Genomic DNA, 16,376 nt, shown 5'->3' with positions numbered 1-16,376 from the left:
ACGGACTGACCATTTGGAAACTCGAGCACTGCCCGAGGGCCCGGGGTCAGTAGGGGGCCCCATGAGATGCCCCTGGTACCTTTTTCATAGGCTTTTTTGAGTTTGGGCAAGGACACAGGGGCCCCATGATCTTCTATTGCCCGGGGGCCCCATGAGGTGTCAGTCCGTTCCTGGACATGTTCACATCTGCACGTTTTCACCCTGTGCGTTTTTCGGAAAGGGTCAGGAACTTTTTTGAATGCAAAAAGTTGCGGTTTTGGTTCTTTAGACTTCAATGGAAACGCTGCAGAAAAGCATGTATTGCGTTTTTGATGCGTTTTGCTTTTGAAATCTGTCTACCAACAAGAAAAATGAAAAAAAAAGTAAAAAAGAATGCAAAACGCATCAAAAACACGCCAAAAACGCAGGCGCAAAAATGCAACTCAAAATGCAATGCAGAAACGGCTCAAACGGAACCTGCATAGGTTTGAATGTTATATTGATATATATTGAATTTATAAATATATTATTATATAAATATTTATAAATATGTTTTATACAAGTGTCAGTTGTTTAATAAACAATTTATAGCGCAACATGTGGAGCAGGCAAACACATAGAATATTCATTTTATCTTTTTTTATCATATATATATATATATATATATTTTTTTTTTCTTTTTTCATTTATTTATTTTTTTTTAATTATTATTTATTTATTTTTTTCATCTTTTATGTCGTATTTTTTTAAGTAGGGACTGCTGCATTGCTACACTTTTCTATGGAGGAGAAAGTGATCCAGAGAGAGGGGAAGAGTCCTTTAGGAAGGGGGAGGGGTTCAGTCCTGTAGCCTGCATGCAAGCAGAGCCCTCCCCACTTCTCCTTGTCTATCCCTGCACCTTCTCCAGTCCCACAGACTCCTCCAACTCTAGCACAGAAAGCAGGAGGGGCAGAGAGCAGATCTGTTACATTGTATCACACACAGGATATATAAGATGGTTGGGATACCCGGATCATTTCAGTGTAAGTACTGATTCCTATTATCACTTGTTGGCAGCTGTGGGAGGGCAGGCTCGCCTTCTTCTTCCATGTTGTTGAAAGGGGCAGCAAAAACACTGCAAGCTCGCTGCACTGATCCTGTTATATGCAGACTGTGTTGATGTTTTGCACTTTGTGTATGTTGTAACTGCTTGTTGCACATCGAGGGCCTGCAACGCCGAAGGAATCCTAAAGCGCACTAAAAAACGATTGAGTTTAGTTCTATCCATGCATAGCTGATAATCGTGTCCAGGACAATCCTGGGTTTTGAAAGTTTGTCCCAGAAAATGCTCCTTGTTTGAAATGTCCATGTTTATCTGAACTGACCAGTTAATTCATTTCTTATGCTTCTAGACCAAATATTTATGAATGTCGTGTTAGCCCTTTAAGTTGATACTTAAATCTTTCTCAAACAAGGTTCTGTGGAACTGGGGGTTCCTCCAGAGATTGCTACAGGATCCCTGAGCTGTGGTTGCTTGATTTTTATTTGGGGGTGCCTGCATAGTTCTTGGGTCAATGCGAATTGAAAGAGCCAGTGGCACAACAACAATAATCTTTCTATCTGTTTCTGATCACGGTTGTAAGGGGGGCATCCTTACCGATGGCCACCAAAGAGTTGGTTTTTGCAGGGGTTCCCCTAGACTTGAAAAAGATTTCAAAAGTCTCCTAGGATAAAATGAAGGTTGAGAAAACAGGTCTAGATCCATTAATAAGCATGAATCAGGATTTTATTACAGCACTCCTTCTAAACCAGGGTTCCATGAAACCCAAGGGTTCCTCCAAATGTTGTTAGGTATTCTTTAAACTGTTTTTGCTTGACTTCCCATGTTGGGGTTCCTGCATTGTTCTGCAGTCAATGCCATTTGAAAGATTTAGTTTCACAACTCCAAATTTTTGTAGCTGTTTTGGACAGTCTGACCACCACTGAAAGGGGACATTTCTCAACAAAGAACTAGTTTTAGAAGGGGTCCCCTTAGACCTCAAAGTTATTTCAAGGCATATCCTGGGGTAGAAAGATTGGGAAAGGCTGGTCTAGGTCCTCTAATAAGCATAAAACAGATCTATACAGCGAAGTCTTTCTCAACCAGGGTTCTGTGGAACCCTTCAGAGATTTCTAGTGGTTGCTTGAGCTGTGATTGCTTGACTTCCCATTTGAGGGTGCCTGCATATTTCTGGGGCTAATGCCACTTAAAAAAGCCAGTGGCTCAACAACACCAATGTTTTAGTTGTTTCTGAGGTTGGCCACCTGACTGCCACTCTGAGGTCTTCCCACTGACCATCATAGGTTTTAGCAGGCATTCCCCTAGATCTGAAAATTACTTCAAAGCTTCCTCTGGGGTAAAAGTTTGGAAAAGGATTTTCTAGATCATCTAATAAGCATGAAACAGAATCCTATACAGCAGCCTTTCTCAACCATAGTGCCACGGATCCCGAGGGTTGCTCCAGAGGTTGCTAGAGGTTTTTTGAGCAGTGAGCAATTTCTGCCTCTCAGATAAGTAACCACTAACAACAATTATTATTTTAGCTATCTGTAGGGTGCATAGCTCCATGACTACCATTTTAAGGAGCATTCCTCCCAGTGAAACCGTGCTCTAAATGTAAGGTACTCATAGCTCTTGATATAGTAATGATTCACGGGGGGTTCCCCTAGACCTAAAAATTATTTAAAGGGTTCCTTTATGTTAAAAAGGGTGAGAGGCTGTTCTAGATCCTCTAAGCATGAAACTGAGATATATAAAGTGATGTGACAATATGGGCAGCACAGTGGCTAAATGGTTAGCACTTTTGCCTGGCAGCACTAGGGTCATTGGTTCAAATCGGAACTACGGCACCACCTGCCTGGAGTTTGCATGTTCAAATCCGAACCACGGTACCACCTGCCTGGAGTTTGCATGGGTTTCCTACCACACTCCAAAGACATTCTGTTAGGTTAAATGGATTCTGTCTAAATTGTCCCTAGTATGTGTATGTATGAATGTAGGTTAGGGACTTTACATTGTACACCCCTTGAGAGTTAGGGACTGATATGAATGTACAATTCTGGACTGAGGTTGGTCAAAGATTCTCTTCGTGCTGCAAAATCTTTTAAAAACACTGCAAAAAGGCAATGATTATATTAATCTTTTTTTTGCATTCAGTTGTTTCTTCCTTCTTATATCAACTCTATCTACACTATAGATATAGTGAACTTGGTGTAGAGTTATTCACCCTGAGGTCATCACAGAGGACAAGGGGGGGCACTCTTTATATCTGGAGGAAAAGAGATTTCCAAGATACTGTTGCCAGTAACTACTATATCAAAATAACCATGTCCCTGGAAATTGCTGTTAATGTTGATACAATGTGTGTGGTCTACAGACTGTTGCTGATTAAATAGATAACTTGATGTCCGTTCTGTGTGATGGCACTTAGGGCTTGCTGACATGTAATGTGGCTTTTTATCATGTTGGAGAAACGGCTGACGATGAAACCAGAAACTGCAAAAGGAGTATAAGAAGATGTGTTTCAGGAGATAAAACTTAAACTGATCACACACATTACCATCTAATTTTACAGTCTCTAAGTCTCAGTTCACACTACTGCTACCTAAAAGTCGCACGCGGCTTTGCCAAGCAACTTGAGTACTACTGTGAAGCAACTTTCAGGGAATGCCTGGGTAATCTTCCTGTAATGTTGGATCCAAATCACATCAATATAGATGAAGATCTGACTTGGAGGTGACGTCTATTAAAGTCTATGGGCACAAGTATGATAGAAGTCGCTTTGAAGTAGTACAGGAACCTTTTCTAAAGTCGGAGCGACTTTAGTAGTACTAATTAAGATCGCTCTCATTGACTAACATTGGATTTCACATGTCATGTGACTTGGGGTCTCACAAGTGGGATCCCAAGTCGCAGCAGTGTGAACCGAGCCTTAAGATTTACCAACAATCATCTTGTGTCAGAGCCTACCTGAGCCCCCATTCACACTTGAGCAATTATGAGCATCTTCCAAGAGCGCTTCAATGCTTGACACATGGCTTTCCATGCTATTCTATTCAAGCTGTTCACATCTGATGTGCTTAGAAAAAGTACAGGAGCTTTATTGGGGCATGATCATGTGTTTTTGGCTCCATAGACTTCAGTAGGAGAAAAAAAATGATTGTGTTTTTTTGTTTTTTTGCTGTTATGCAAACAACTATCTTTTTCTAGTAACTAGCTTTCCATTGGCTAAAACCAAAATTCTGAAGCATGAGAACACTTGGAAAAGCAAGCAAAAAAAAAAGAAACACTCCAGAATCCACTCATGCTCAAGTATGAATCCAGGCTCATACATAGCCTCAGGCTGCATTTACCAGGGGCGGACTGACCATTTGGAAATTTGGGCACTGCCCGAAGGCCCGGGGTCAGTAGGGGGCCCCATGAGATGCCCCTGGTACCTTTTTCATAGGCTTTTTTGAGTTTGGGCAAGGACACAGGGGCCCCATGATCCCCTATTGCCCAGGGGCCCCATGAGTTGTCAGTCCGCCCCTGGCATTCACACAAGCGTTTTGTAGCTTGAAGCTCCAAAAACGCTCAAACCTAAAAAATCAGTTGTTCTCTATGGTGCCTATACACTCAATCAGGTGTGAAAAGGCACCAAAGAGAACAATTGATTTTTTAAGTTTGAGCTTTTTTGGAGCTTCGTGCTTCAAGTTACAAAACGCTCAAGTGTGAATGCAGTCTCAGAGTCCTTTCACGCAGGCGTTCCATTTTTTTCACCAGTTCAGTCACATTTTTATAAAGAAAAAACGAATCGGTTTACATCAGTTTTTTAAATCCTTTACCAATGCAAAAACAGACCGTATGTCCATTTACATCTGTTTTTCGCCCGTTCCGGTTTTTTATATACGGAAGAAAAATAGGGTTTTTCCACTGCCTGCATGCATTGGCTAAGGGCAGATGGATTCCAGGAAGTAAATGCTACGTGAATCATCTGACCTTACTCAAGATGGCCATGGCCAGAAATCTAAGTGATTTCTCAGCAAAATAAAAGCATGGAGCCATGGATGGATGCGGGAGTTTGCTTTGAATATTAAAAATGAATTAAATAGCACTTTTGGTTTGTGGTGCTCAGATACAGTGTAGTTCCGTTTAAACATGCATTGTTTAGGTGCTTCCATCAAAGCTCCCATCAAAGCAGGTCTTCTGCCTTTATAAAAAAAATTAAAAGTCAGCAGCTATAATTACTGTAGTTGCTGACTTTTAATAAAAAAAGACACTTACCTGTCCAGGGGTCCAACGCCATGCTCACTCCAACTGCTTCTTTATCAGTCTTTGGGACCCACAGTTGCCTGTTTACCGTGGGCAGCTGGCTGTGATTCCTTGCTGCTGCACAGCTGGCTGCCCACTGCGCATGCACAAGCTAAGCTGTGCTTTTTGTGTACTCCCTCAGCCTTCTGAGACCTTTGATGTGTCCCAGGAGGTTGTGGGGGGAGAAATTCCCATGGATTGCCACGGCGGTCCGACTGGAAGTGGGAGAGGGTACCTCTCAAAACCAGGTACCCTCTTCCCCCCTCCAAAAAGTTCCAACAAAACAAGAGGAGAGGGGGAGGAGGGCATAAAGCAGAACTTTCCCCTAGGGCAGTGGTCTCCAAACCCGAGAGCCAGATGCGGCCCTTTGCTAGCCTTTATCCGGCCCTTGGGGCTCTATTCCTAACACTGACAACAAAAGTGGGGCATAATTCCCCCAACTGACACCAGCAATGGGGTACTATTCTTCCCATTAATATCCATGATGAGGCCCTATTCCATCCACTAACATCAATGATGGGCCAATATTCATTCCAGTGATAGCAATGATGGGGCACTACTCCTAGTACTGACCACAGGCACTATGCAACTAAACACCACACTTGAGACCTTGTTTACTCTCACTAATGTTGGCCCTGAGACTTTTTCTACCCCTGCTGGCCACAATACAGCCCCCCTAAAGTTTGAAGGACAGTAAACTGACCCTTTGTTTGGAAACTTTGGAGACCCCTGATCTATTATTATTATTATTATACAGTATTTATAAAGAGCCAATAGTTCGCTCAGCGCTGTACATTACAAAGGGGGACAGAACATGTGACAGAACAATGACCATATAATGCAAAACATGAGGGGATTGAGGGCCCTGCTCTTTCGAGCTTACAATCTAAGAGGGAGGGGATGGTGGCACAGGAGGAGATAGCTGTGGGGGATGGAGTGGTAGGAAGAGTGGAGGAGGTTAGCAAGTTAGCAGGGGGTGGGGTAGGCTTCCCTGAAGAGATGGGTTTTCAGGGTGCGCCTAAAGGAGAGGAGAGTAGGTGATAATCTGATGGGTTGGGGCAGGGAGTTCCAGAGGATGGGTGACATCCTGGAGAAGTCCTGGAGGCGGGCCTGGGAGGAGGAGACCAGGGAACTAGAGAGAAGGAGGTCTTGTGAGGAGCGGAGTGTGCGTGCTGGACGGTACTTGGATATTAGGTCAGTGATGTAGTTCGGGGCAGTATGGTGGACGGCTTTGTATGTCAGTGTTCCGTTGCACAATCGGAAGCCAGTGGAGGGATTGGCCGAGGGGGGTGGCGGAAATGGAGCTTTTGGAAAGGTGAATGAGTCTGGCAGCCGTATTCAGGATCGACTGAAGCGGGGATAGCCAGCGGCGAGGCAGGCCAGTGAGGAGGGAGTTGCAGTAATCGAGTCGTGATATGATGAGGGAGTGGATGAGCTAGGGTGAAGTTCCGCTTTTAAGTCAATAAGGTAAAAAAACATGTGATTCTGCCCCAAAGTAGCCCATGTACTTTCTCAGGCTTCAAGCAAAGGGCAACAACGCTCAAGTGTGAACAAGGCCATTGAGAATAATGTGATTCTGATTGTCCATCTGGGGCGTTGTTGCTCTTCGGGAATCACGCAAGAAAACGCAGAAATTAAAAGAAAAATAAACCAACATACTCAACTAGGTGTATGCTGCATTGATCCAATACATCTGTCCCCTGCTACCTCGAGGACTCAGAACTCGCGATCAAAAGTCACTAATCGCTCAGTTCTCAGGGTGATTGCACAATCAACATGTACATTGTAGGGGCATATTTAGATGGATTGGGCAATCGGTTATCGTATTTCATTGCTCTCCACATATAGGTGACCTTTAGTAGTTTGGGGTTAATGGACTTTTGCACTTTGTCATTGCTGCTTGTGCCTTATTTCTGTGTATGGTGATAGGGGTCCTGTAAGATCTTGGTGGTGGGTGGTAATCCTGCGGCACTTAGCTTGTGTATATATATATAGTCAGCACTGGTCCACACGCCGTTCTGTAAATATTATGTCTCCGCATGGTGTGATGTTTATTTCAATATATAGCGTTACTCTGTGTATACAGTTCAGCACGCTTTGTATCCTTTTTTGGTCCTTGGCTACGATGGGGGCAATGCTCTACTACAATGCAGTAATGTCTTCTATCAAAGACTCTTGTATGTGGCTTTGATGACATGGGACCATTGGATATATGAGGTCAGATCTGTTAAGGATTCCCCTCCCCCATTGATTTTAGGATTGATTTACATGTGCACAATTATATGTTTTTGTATACATGTTGAATAGCCCCCCTAATACATGTATACAGTATCTCCCAATGCAGCTGACATTCTGCACACCACAACGCATGAAATAAATTGCAGGTGTTGCATCAGAAGTATAGGTATGATTGAGGGACCTTTCAAAGTGAATGCGCTGCAATGAAAAAACACACTTTTAGGGTCAGTTAACACTATATGCATTTTCAATGCATTTTTGGCACATTCTGTTGCGTTTTTGATGAGTTCCGGTCAGGGGCGGACTGACAACTCATGGGGCCCCCGGGCAATAGGGGATCATGGGGCCCCTGTGTCCTTGTCGACACTCAAAGCACACCCAAAAAAGCCTATAAAAAAGGTACCAGGGGCATTTCATGACCCCGGGCCCTCGGGCAGTGCCCGAGTGCTCGAATGGTCAGTCCACCCCTGGTTCCGGTGCTTTTTGATGCTTTCTGGTTCATTTTTTTCCCCTCTTTTTCTTCAATTTAAATAGGGACATGTGGGTTCCAGTGCGTTTTTGGTGCGCTTTGGTGCATTTTTTATGCATTTTTACCGTGTTCTAGTACAGTTATGTACAGGAAAAATTAAGCCTGTACTACTTTTTTTTTTTTTTACTTATAAAGGTCGGCGCTCCCTGTGACTGTACGTGCTGCCATCTGTTGGTGCGTTACCAAACTAGTCTCAAAACTTTTTGATACCACCTTGTACATATTATTTATTTCAGGTACTTATATAGCGCTGTCAATTTATGCAGCACTTTACATATATATTGTACATTCACATCAGTCCCTAACCCTCAGGGGGTGTACAATCTAAGGTCCTTAACTCACATTCATACATACACATACTAGGGCCAATTTGGACAGGAATCAAATTCACCTACCAGCATGTCTTTAGAGTGTGGGAGGAAACCGTAGAAAACCCACGCAAGCACAGGGAGAACATGCAAACTCCATGCAGGAGGTGCCATGGTCGGGAATTGAATCCATGACCCATTTACTGCAAGGCAGATGTGCTAACCATTAAGCCACTGTGCCGCATATCATAATATTAGAGGTATTTTTCTGCCAAATTGTGCTGCTTACTGTCGTAAACCCGTGTACATGAGGGCTTACTGCCATGCGGCGATTGGGTTATGCCTCACAGTTGTGGTGTGGTCCCATCCACTTACATTGGAAAGTTTGACAGGTGGTGCCACTTATCATACTCAGAATATTGCATTACAATTGCCCATATGTGGCAATATGTATTCATCTAAGCGGCACCATATCTGCTTGTAGGTGAGTGATTGGTGGGCGGTAAAAACACAGATTAACTGCCTTGTGTTACCATTCCCTAGCCACCCTTCTGAAAGGAGCCTGAAAAACTGATTTGGAGATGCAGCCCTTTCCTGTGGTAGCTTGGTACCATCTGAAAGGGGGGCTGATTTAAAGGATAGCTGTACCTCATCCCTTTAGTGCAAACCACCTAATCCAGTACCTACCTCTGTCCTCTTTTAAGCGATTGTTAACTATGTGGCCCAGCCTGGGGCCGCACAGCCTTTCTTCAGAATGTGTCCTCACCAGGTCCTCCTCATTAGGTCCTACTATGAGGAGAGCCATGCTCTCCAGGACTGCTGGGGTCCACAGGAGTACAGCTCCACCTAGAAAGTAATGGGGTCATGGTGCACAGTGGACGGATGAGGAGGACCTGGCGAGAACTTGTTCTGAAGAAAAGTTGTGTGGCTCTGAGCTGGGCCACACAGAGAGGATCATTGGAATGGGAACAGAGGTAATTAGTAGACCAAATGGCTTGCTGTTAGATAGGTGGGGGCATGCCTTAAAGTTGTAGAATGTCAGAGGAAGTCTTTTTGAGTCCTCATGCACACAGCGGCTGTTTTTGGCTTTTGACATTTTTTTCTGCAGCCAGTAAACCCCCCAGCATGTTATCCTATGTGTCCATGCACACATAGACTGGAATCCAACTTTTTGTTGGCTGGAAAAAAAACAGAACTAGTGGGTTTCTAGATGAGCTGTAAAAAAGCTTGAATGCTGAAAAACGCAGTAAATCGCAGCAAACCAGCATTTTTGGACTTTTTTTTTTTCCAAAAAAATATCTTTTTTTGGGTCGGGAAAAATGCTAAAACTGCAAACATGAAAAAATGCAGCAAAATGCCGCTAAACACTAATACAAAAACGCTAAAAAATGCTGAAAAACTCACATTTTTAACGTGGCTTTACACAGCTAACCCTTCCAGTGTTATTGAAATGCCCAGTGTGCATGGACCCTAATGGACCCTTAAATAGCAGTCAAAACTTAACAGGGGTTCTAACCTTTCTTTACGTCATCAACAACTGAAAAGAAAAATTGTGGACAGACATACAGTATATTTTATTGCCCTTTTACACCTATGTGATTTTACGCATGTTGACCAATGTATGACATTGTATGTCATGGGGACTACATTATTTTCTACGGGGCTAGTTCACACCTATGTGATTTTATGCATGTTGATTCAATGTAAGACATTACATGACATGGGGACTACATTATTTTCTATGGGACCAGTTCACACCTATGTGATTTTACGCATGTTGACCAATGTATGACATTGTATGTCATGGGGACTACATTATTTTCTATGGGACCAGTTCACACCTATCTGATTTTACGCATGTTGACCAATGTGCGACATTGTATGACATGGGGACTACATTATTTTCTACGGGACCAGTTCACACCTACAGTTGTGACCAAAATTATTCAACCCCCACTGAAATTGAGTGTTTTGGCCAGTTTGACATTGCTTTTGATCATTCAGTCATCTTGCTTACATTTACATTAAAGAGGCACTTGTAGGTCAGACAAATATAACATAACAGTTATAATGAAATAACCACAAATGTCTTTTCTGTGCTCACAGCATTATCAGTTTTATTCAACCCCCAAGTGACATTCAATCTTAGTACTTAGTACAGCATCCTTTTACAGTTATAACAGCTTTTAAACGTGAAGCATAGCTTGACACAAGTGTCTTGCAGCGATCTACGGGTATCTTCGCCCATTCTTCATGGGCAAAGGCCTCCAGTTCAGTCACATTCTTAGGCTTGCGCACTGCAACTGCTTTCTTTAAGTCCCACCAGAGGTTCTCAATCGGATTTAAGTCTGGTGACTGCGATGGCCACTCCAAAATGTTCCAGCCTTTCCTCTGCAACCATGCTCTAGTGGACTTGGAGGTATGCTTGGGATCATTGTCCTGTTGAAAGGTCCAACGTCTCCCAAGCCTCAGGTGTGTGACGGACTGCATCACGTTTCCATCCAATATCTCCTGGTACTGAAGAGAATTCATGGTACCTTGCACACGCTGAAGCTTCCCTGTACCTGCAGAAGCAAAACAGCCCCAAAGCATGATTGACCCTCCACCATGCTTCACAGTAGGCAAGGTGTTCTTTTCATCATAGGCCTTGTTCTTCCTCCTCCAAACATAGCGTTGATCCATGGGCCCAAACAGTTCTAATTTTGTTTCATCAGTCCACAGAACACTATCCCACAACTTTTGTGGTTTGTCCACATGGCTTTTGGCATACTGCAGTCGACTCTTCTTATTCTTTGGAGACAGCAAGGGGGTACGCCTGGGAGTTCTGGCACGGAGGCCTTCATTACGCAGTGTGCGTCTTATTGTCTGGGCTGAAACTTCTGTACCCACATCTGACAAATCTTTTCTCAGTTCCTCAGCAGTCACACGGGGACTTCTCTCCACTCTACGCTTCAGGTAGCGCACAGCAGTCGAAGTCAGCATCTTCTTTCTGCCACGACCAGGTAGCGTTTCAACAGTGCCCTTTGCCTTGAATTTGCGAATGATGCTTCCTAAGGTGTCTCTTGGTATGTTTAACATCTTTGCAATCTTCTTATAGCCATTGCCCTTCCTGTGAAGAGAAATCACCTCTTCTCTTGTCTTCCTGGACCATTCTCTTGCCTTCACCATGTTTGTAACCACACCAGTAAATGTCTAGAAGGAGCTGAGTATCACAGTCATTTTAAAGCTGCCTAATTGGTGCTTATTATGCTTGATTGCTGCTCGGTGACATCCACAGGTGTTTTCAATACCTGATGGAAAGCACCTGTATGAACCTCTGTTCTTCAGAGTGGTAGTCTTTAAGGGGTTGAATAATTGTGGCAATGAAGAAACCACATAAGAACCATTTACTACTGTATTACATAAACAATTGATGTCATTTTAGTTGCATTTGGGTAGTTACAACGTCCTTGTAGGATTTGATTCTGAATACAATTCCAAATGTACACTATAGTCCCTAAACCCCTTTACAGCATTGGGGGTTGAATAATTTTGGTCACAACTGTATGTGATTTTACGCATGTTGACCAATGTGTGACATTGTATGACATGGGGACTACATTATTTTCTACGGGGCCAGTTCACATCTATGTGATTTTACGCATGTTGACCAATGTATGACATTGTATGTCATGGGGACTACATTATTTTCTACGGGGCTAGTTCACACCTATGTGATTTTATGCATGTTGATTCAATGTAAGACATTACATGACATGGGGACTACATTATTTTCTATGGGACCAGTTCACACCTATGTGATTTTACGCATGTTGACCAATGTATGACATTGTATGTCATGGGGACTACATTATTTTCTACGGGACCAGTTCACACCTATGTGATTTTACGCATGTTGATCAATGTGCGACATTACATGACATGGTGACAGACATTATTTTCTATGGGGCCAGTTCACACCTATGTGATTTTACACATGTTGACCAGTGTGCGACATTGTATGACATGGGGACTACATTATTTTCTACGGGGCCAGTTCACACCTATGGGATATTACACATGTTGACCAATGCGTGACGTATGACATGGGGACTACATTATTTTCTACATGGCCAGTTCACACCTATGTGATTTTACGCATGTTGACCAATGTGCGACATTGTACGACATGGGGACTACATTATTTTCTACGGGGCCAGTTCACACCTATGTAATTTTACGCATGTTGACTAATGTGCGACATTGTATGACATGGGGACTACATTATTTTCTATGGGGCCATTTCACACCTGTGTGATTTTTACACGCATTGACCAATGCACAGCATTCACATCTCTGCGGTTCTCTTTTGCGCATTTCTGGATAAAGTACAGATGTGAGAATGGTTGTTTCTGGCCCATATAGGAGCACATCAAAAACACCCAAAAATACAGAAGCAGGCGGTCCATTAAGCCCTGGTACACACATATGCGGCCGTGTGGGCCGCATTTTGCACGGGCACGAGAGCCCATTCATTTGAATGGACTCCTGGGACACGCAGGGAAGTAGTCCCTGCACTTCTTCTGAAAACGCAGCCTACACGGGAACCTCGGTTCCCAGTACAGTTCCGTTTTCCAGTGCGGGCAGCGTGCGATTAGAACTAATGGCACCCGCCCGCCGGTCCGCATTCCTCTGTGCGGGTGGTGCGGCCCGCACAGATTTGAACCTAGCCTAACTGGTTTTAAAATACGTCTTACAAAGCTGAAATTTACAGTTTTAACTTAACATTCCCGTGGTGGCCCCTAGAGTCTGCCCCCATCCTGATCTATTATAATCCGCCATAGAAACTCCACCCACCTAGGTTTGGTGTACATCAAATGCGCTTCTGGCCAGCTTTGTCCCTTTTGGGGCCCAAAAATAGGGGCCAGCCTTTAAAAAGTTGGACTTTTGGGAGACGTGCAATAGCATTACGCAGCTTGTTCACACTCTGTCCATGAAAATCTATTTGTCGAATGACACGTTGAGTTTCTATATCGTTCACCATGGTCCAATAAATCTGATGAGTAGCCCAGAGGCTGGAATACTGCATGGAGCCAAAGTAAATTCCTGTTTCTCCGTGGACATTTCCAGGCCCCGCGGAAGAAATGTCTAAGTTATGGTGTGTGAGCTTTCACAGAGTCAGCCCGTCTCCTGAACAGCTGCTATAGATTACAGGCCGAGACTCCATTGATTAGAGGTTTTTTTTTTTCTTTTTTAAACAGACAAAACCGACCCGCGTATAAATAGATTTTCCTTGAAGAATTTTTTTTTTTTTTTTTTTAAACAAGAAACGTGTTACGGGTTTGCAAGTTTCCCGACATGTGTTTGTCGTTATCGCCGTACACATGTGCGATGCATGTGTGTGAGCAGGTAAAAAATATAAACTCATTTTAGGGATACATCTTTGGAGCCAGACTGTCTAGCTTCCAAAATTCACCCCGGGCTCCAAAGTTTCAAGGGAATGCTTTATATAAATATCCAAATCCATCCATTCCACAGATGAAAAGCCCACTGTCCAAGTCTATTGTTTTATGTGTCATGGCATATTTTTTCATGAAAAAAAAACTGATAGCAAGATATGTTTGAAGATATTCCGTTGGAGAAGGCAAAAATTATAGTATAGGATATATATGCTTTAAAATTCCTCAGTATATTCCTGGCTAGCGACAAAGGATAAAAAAATTTGCTTTGTATGCACCAGATGCCATTACAAGTCCAGATTTTACCTTGTAAAAGTAGCAGTGACATCATAACTGTGCTGTACATAGCCTGTGCAGAGAGCAGAGCTGTAGGAGGGGCCTAGATTGTTCCACCCACTACAGGCTGCTTGCAGAAAACTACAGGAAGGGGCGGAGACGAGACTAATCACCCTGCACAAGGAGAGGGAACAGCAGTGACTGGTCTTTATTACAGGAAGCGCCTGCACAAAGGTAAACGTTTATACTGGATTACTGCACAGGTCTGGAAGAAATACACAAAGGATATCAAGATGCTGGGCGGCACAGTGGTGAAATGGTTAGTACTTATGCCTGGCAGTACTAGGGTTGTTGGTTCAAATCCCAACCACGGCACCACCTGCCTGGAGTTTGCATGTTCTATCTGTACCTGCGTGGGTTTCCTCTGGGTACTCCGGTTTCCTCCCACACTCCAAAGACATGCTGGTAGGTTAGCTGGCTTCTGTCTAAATTGTCCCTAGTATATGTATGTATGAATGTGAGTTAGGGACTTTAGATTGTACACCCCTTGAGGGTTAGGGACTGATGTGACTGTACAATATATATGTAAAGTGCTGTGTAAATTGACAGCGCTATATAAGTACCTGAAATATATAAATCAGGTTCTGTGGCTAAGCTCCGGTGGGCGGGGTGAAATGAGGCAGATGGCATGGCCAGAATGGCGGCTGAGGCTATTGGACTCCTGGGGTCAGTTGAGCAGCGTCCATCTCTTCACTTGTATTGGCTGACAATGGAATCGCTCAGACTTGCTGGTGGGGTGACCCCTTTCTTTCCATCCGGGGTGGACTGACAACTCATGGGGCCCCCGGGCAATAGGGGATCATGGGGCCCCTGTGTCCTTGCCCACACTCAAAGTACACCCAAAAAAGCCTATAAAAGGTACCAGGGGCATTTCATGGGGCTGACCCCGGGCCCTCGGGCAGTGCCCGAGTGCTTGAAAGGTCAGTCCGCCCCTGCTTCCATCCATAGCTTGGAGCAGCGCCATAAGGTATACTTTTCACAAGATTCAAGTAAGAATACACATGACTCAAGCCGATAGCCTCTCTCTTCTTCATTACAGGAAAACGGCACCACCTGGTCACTGGCCCGCCCCCCAATGCTGTTTATTGGACGGTGAAGGAGTTTCAGAAAACTGATGAGTTTGGCTCTCTGCTCTCTCCTCTCAGGAAGCTTTCAGTGTTAGATTTGACAGCACTTTTCAATGTAGTAGGGTCTGATTGGCTTGTAATAATCGAAAATGAAATCTGTGCTAAGACACCAATCCACACGAATGAGCAGCCACTGTGAACTGTAATACCACTTAATCAAAATATAAAACAAAAAGCAGCACTAAAATCAATCGTTATCAATACAAAACAGTTAAAATGTGAAAAATTTAGACCATAAACACTTGTATATATCAAGTGGGTGTGGCTTGAATGTGTGACGTCATCACGTAACTATGTCAGTCTGTGCAGTGTCTGCCAAACTGGATGTTTTTTTATATGCCGGGGCCATCAGCTTGCCACGTTATTTTTATGTAAGCATTTTATTCTAATTGCACCTGTATGTAGATGTATTTACTTTTTAAATATATAAGTTTTGAGTATACTTCGCCATGGATGAATTCTTACTTTTTACCTGCTGATGACATCAGTTAATTGATTCACTGATCTACTGTGGGTGAGCCGGGTCTACTTAAGGCATGCTGAGCGTACTATGACCATTTATAACTTAATGGTCCATCTGGTCTGGTAAGGGCTCATGTACACGGGACGTTTGGAAAACTCTTCTGAACGATGGAAACTGACTGCTGGAAAACGTAGGTTAAAAATGTTTGTTTAGCCACGTCTGCATACCACGTTTATGTGCGCTTATGAGCGTTTTGTGTTTAGAAGCGTTTTTTTAAGATAACCTCAGGAGACCTTCCAAAATGCCCAGAATGCACTGAAAAACAGTAAAAAATTAACTATTTCAAGACATTTTGAGAGAAATAGAGCAGAAGCAGAGAGAGCAGTATGTGTTGAGATGACCTGTCTTTTCTGGTTGTATTCACTATGGATCCCATCATGAGTATAATGCGGCACGTTCTACCATTTTTTCCTTCACGCAAAACCTGGAACTGACTGCCCTGGTGTACCGGGTCCATTTGAATACATGGAAAACGCTTTGCATGCATTTCTGATGATGAAAAAAGGCTCTGGACAGCATCTGGACATGGAACAGTTAAACGCTTATAAACGCGGTTAGCCGCGTTTACAAGCATTTGGCGTTTGAAATGT

General features: G+C 43.5%; 1 protein-coding gene across 2 annotated transcripts in view; it reads left to right on the top strand.

Moving 5' to 3' along the window:
- The first annotated feature begins 848 nt into the window (after positions 1-848).
- The window catches only part of CBFA2T2 (CBFA2/RUNX1 partner transcriptional co-repressor 2), a 93,380-nt gene continuing 77,852 nt past the window's right edge, over positions 849-16,376 (top strand). For both annotated transcript variants that reach the window (XM_089673235.1, XM_089673232.1), the window contains exon 1: positions 849-1,001. In XM_089673235.1, coding sequence (XP_089529361.1) covers positions 974-1,001 — 28 coding nt within the window. In that variant the 5' untranslated portion in view covers positions 849-973. The remainder of the gene's footprint in view (positions 1,002-16,376) is intronic.

This window comes from Staurois parvus, unplaced genomic scaffold, assembly GCF_062004578.1.
Source record: "Staurois parvus isolate SC_StPar_1 unplaced genomic scaffold, SC_StPar_1.0 ptg000137l, whole genome shotgun sequence".
Taxonomy (NCBI): Eukaryota; Metazoa; Chordata; class Amphibia; order Anura; family Ranidae; genus Staurois; species Staurois parvus.
Note: the sequence above shows the minus strand (reverse complement) of the source record. Positions and strands in the feature narration are given on the sequence as shown.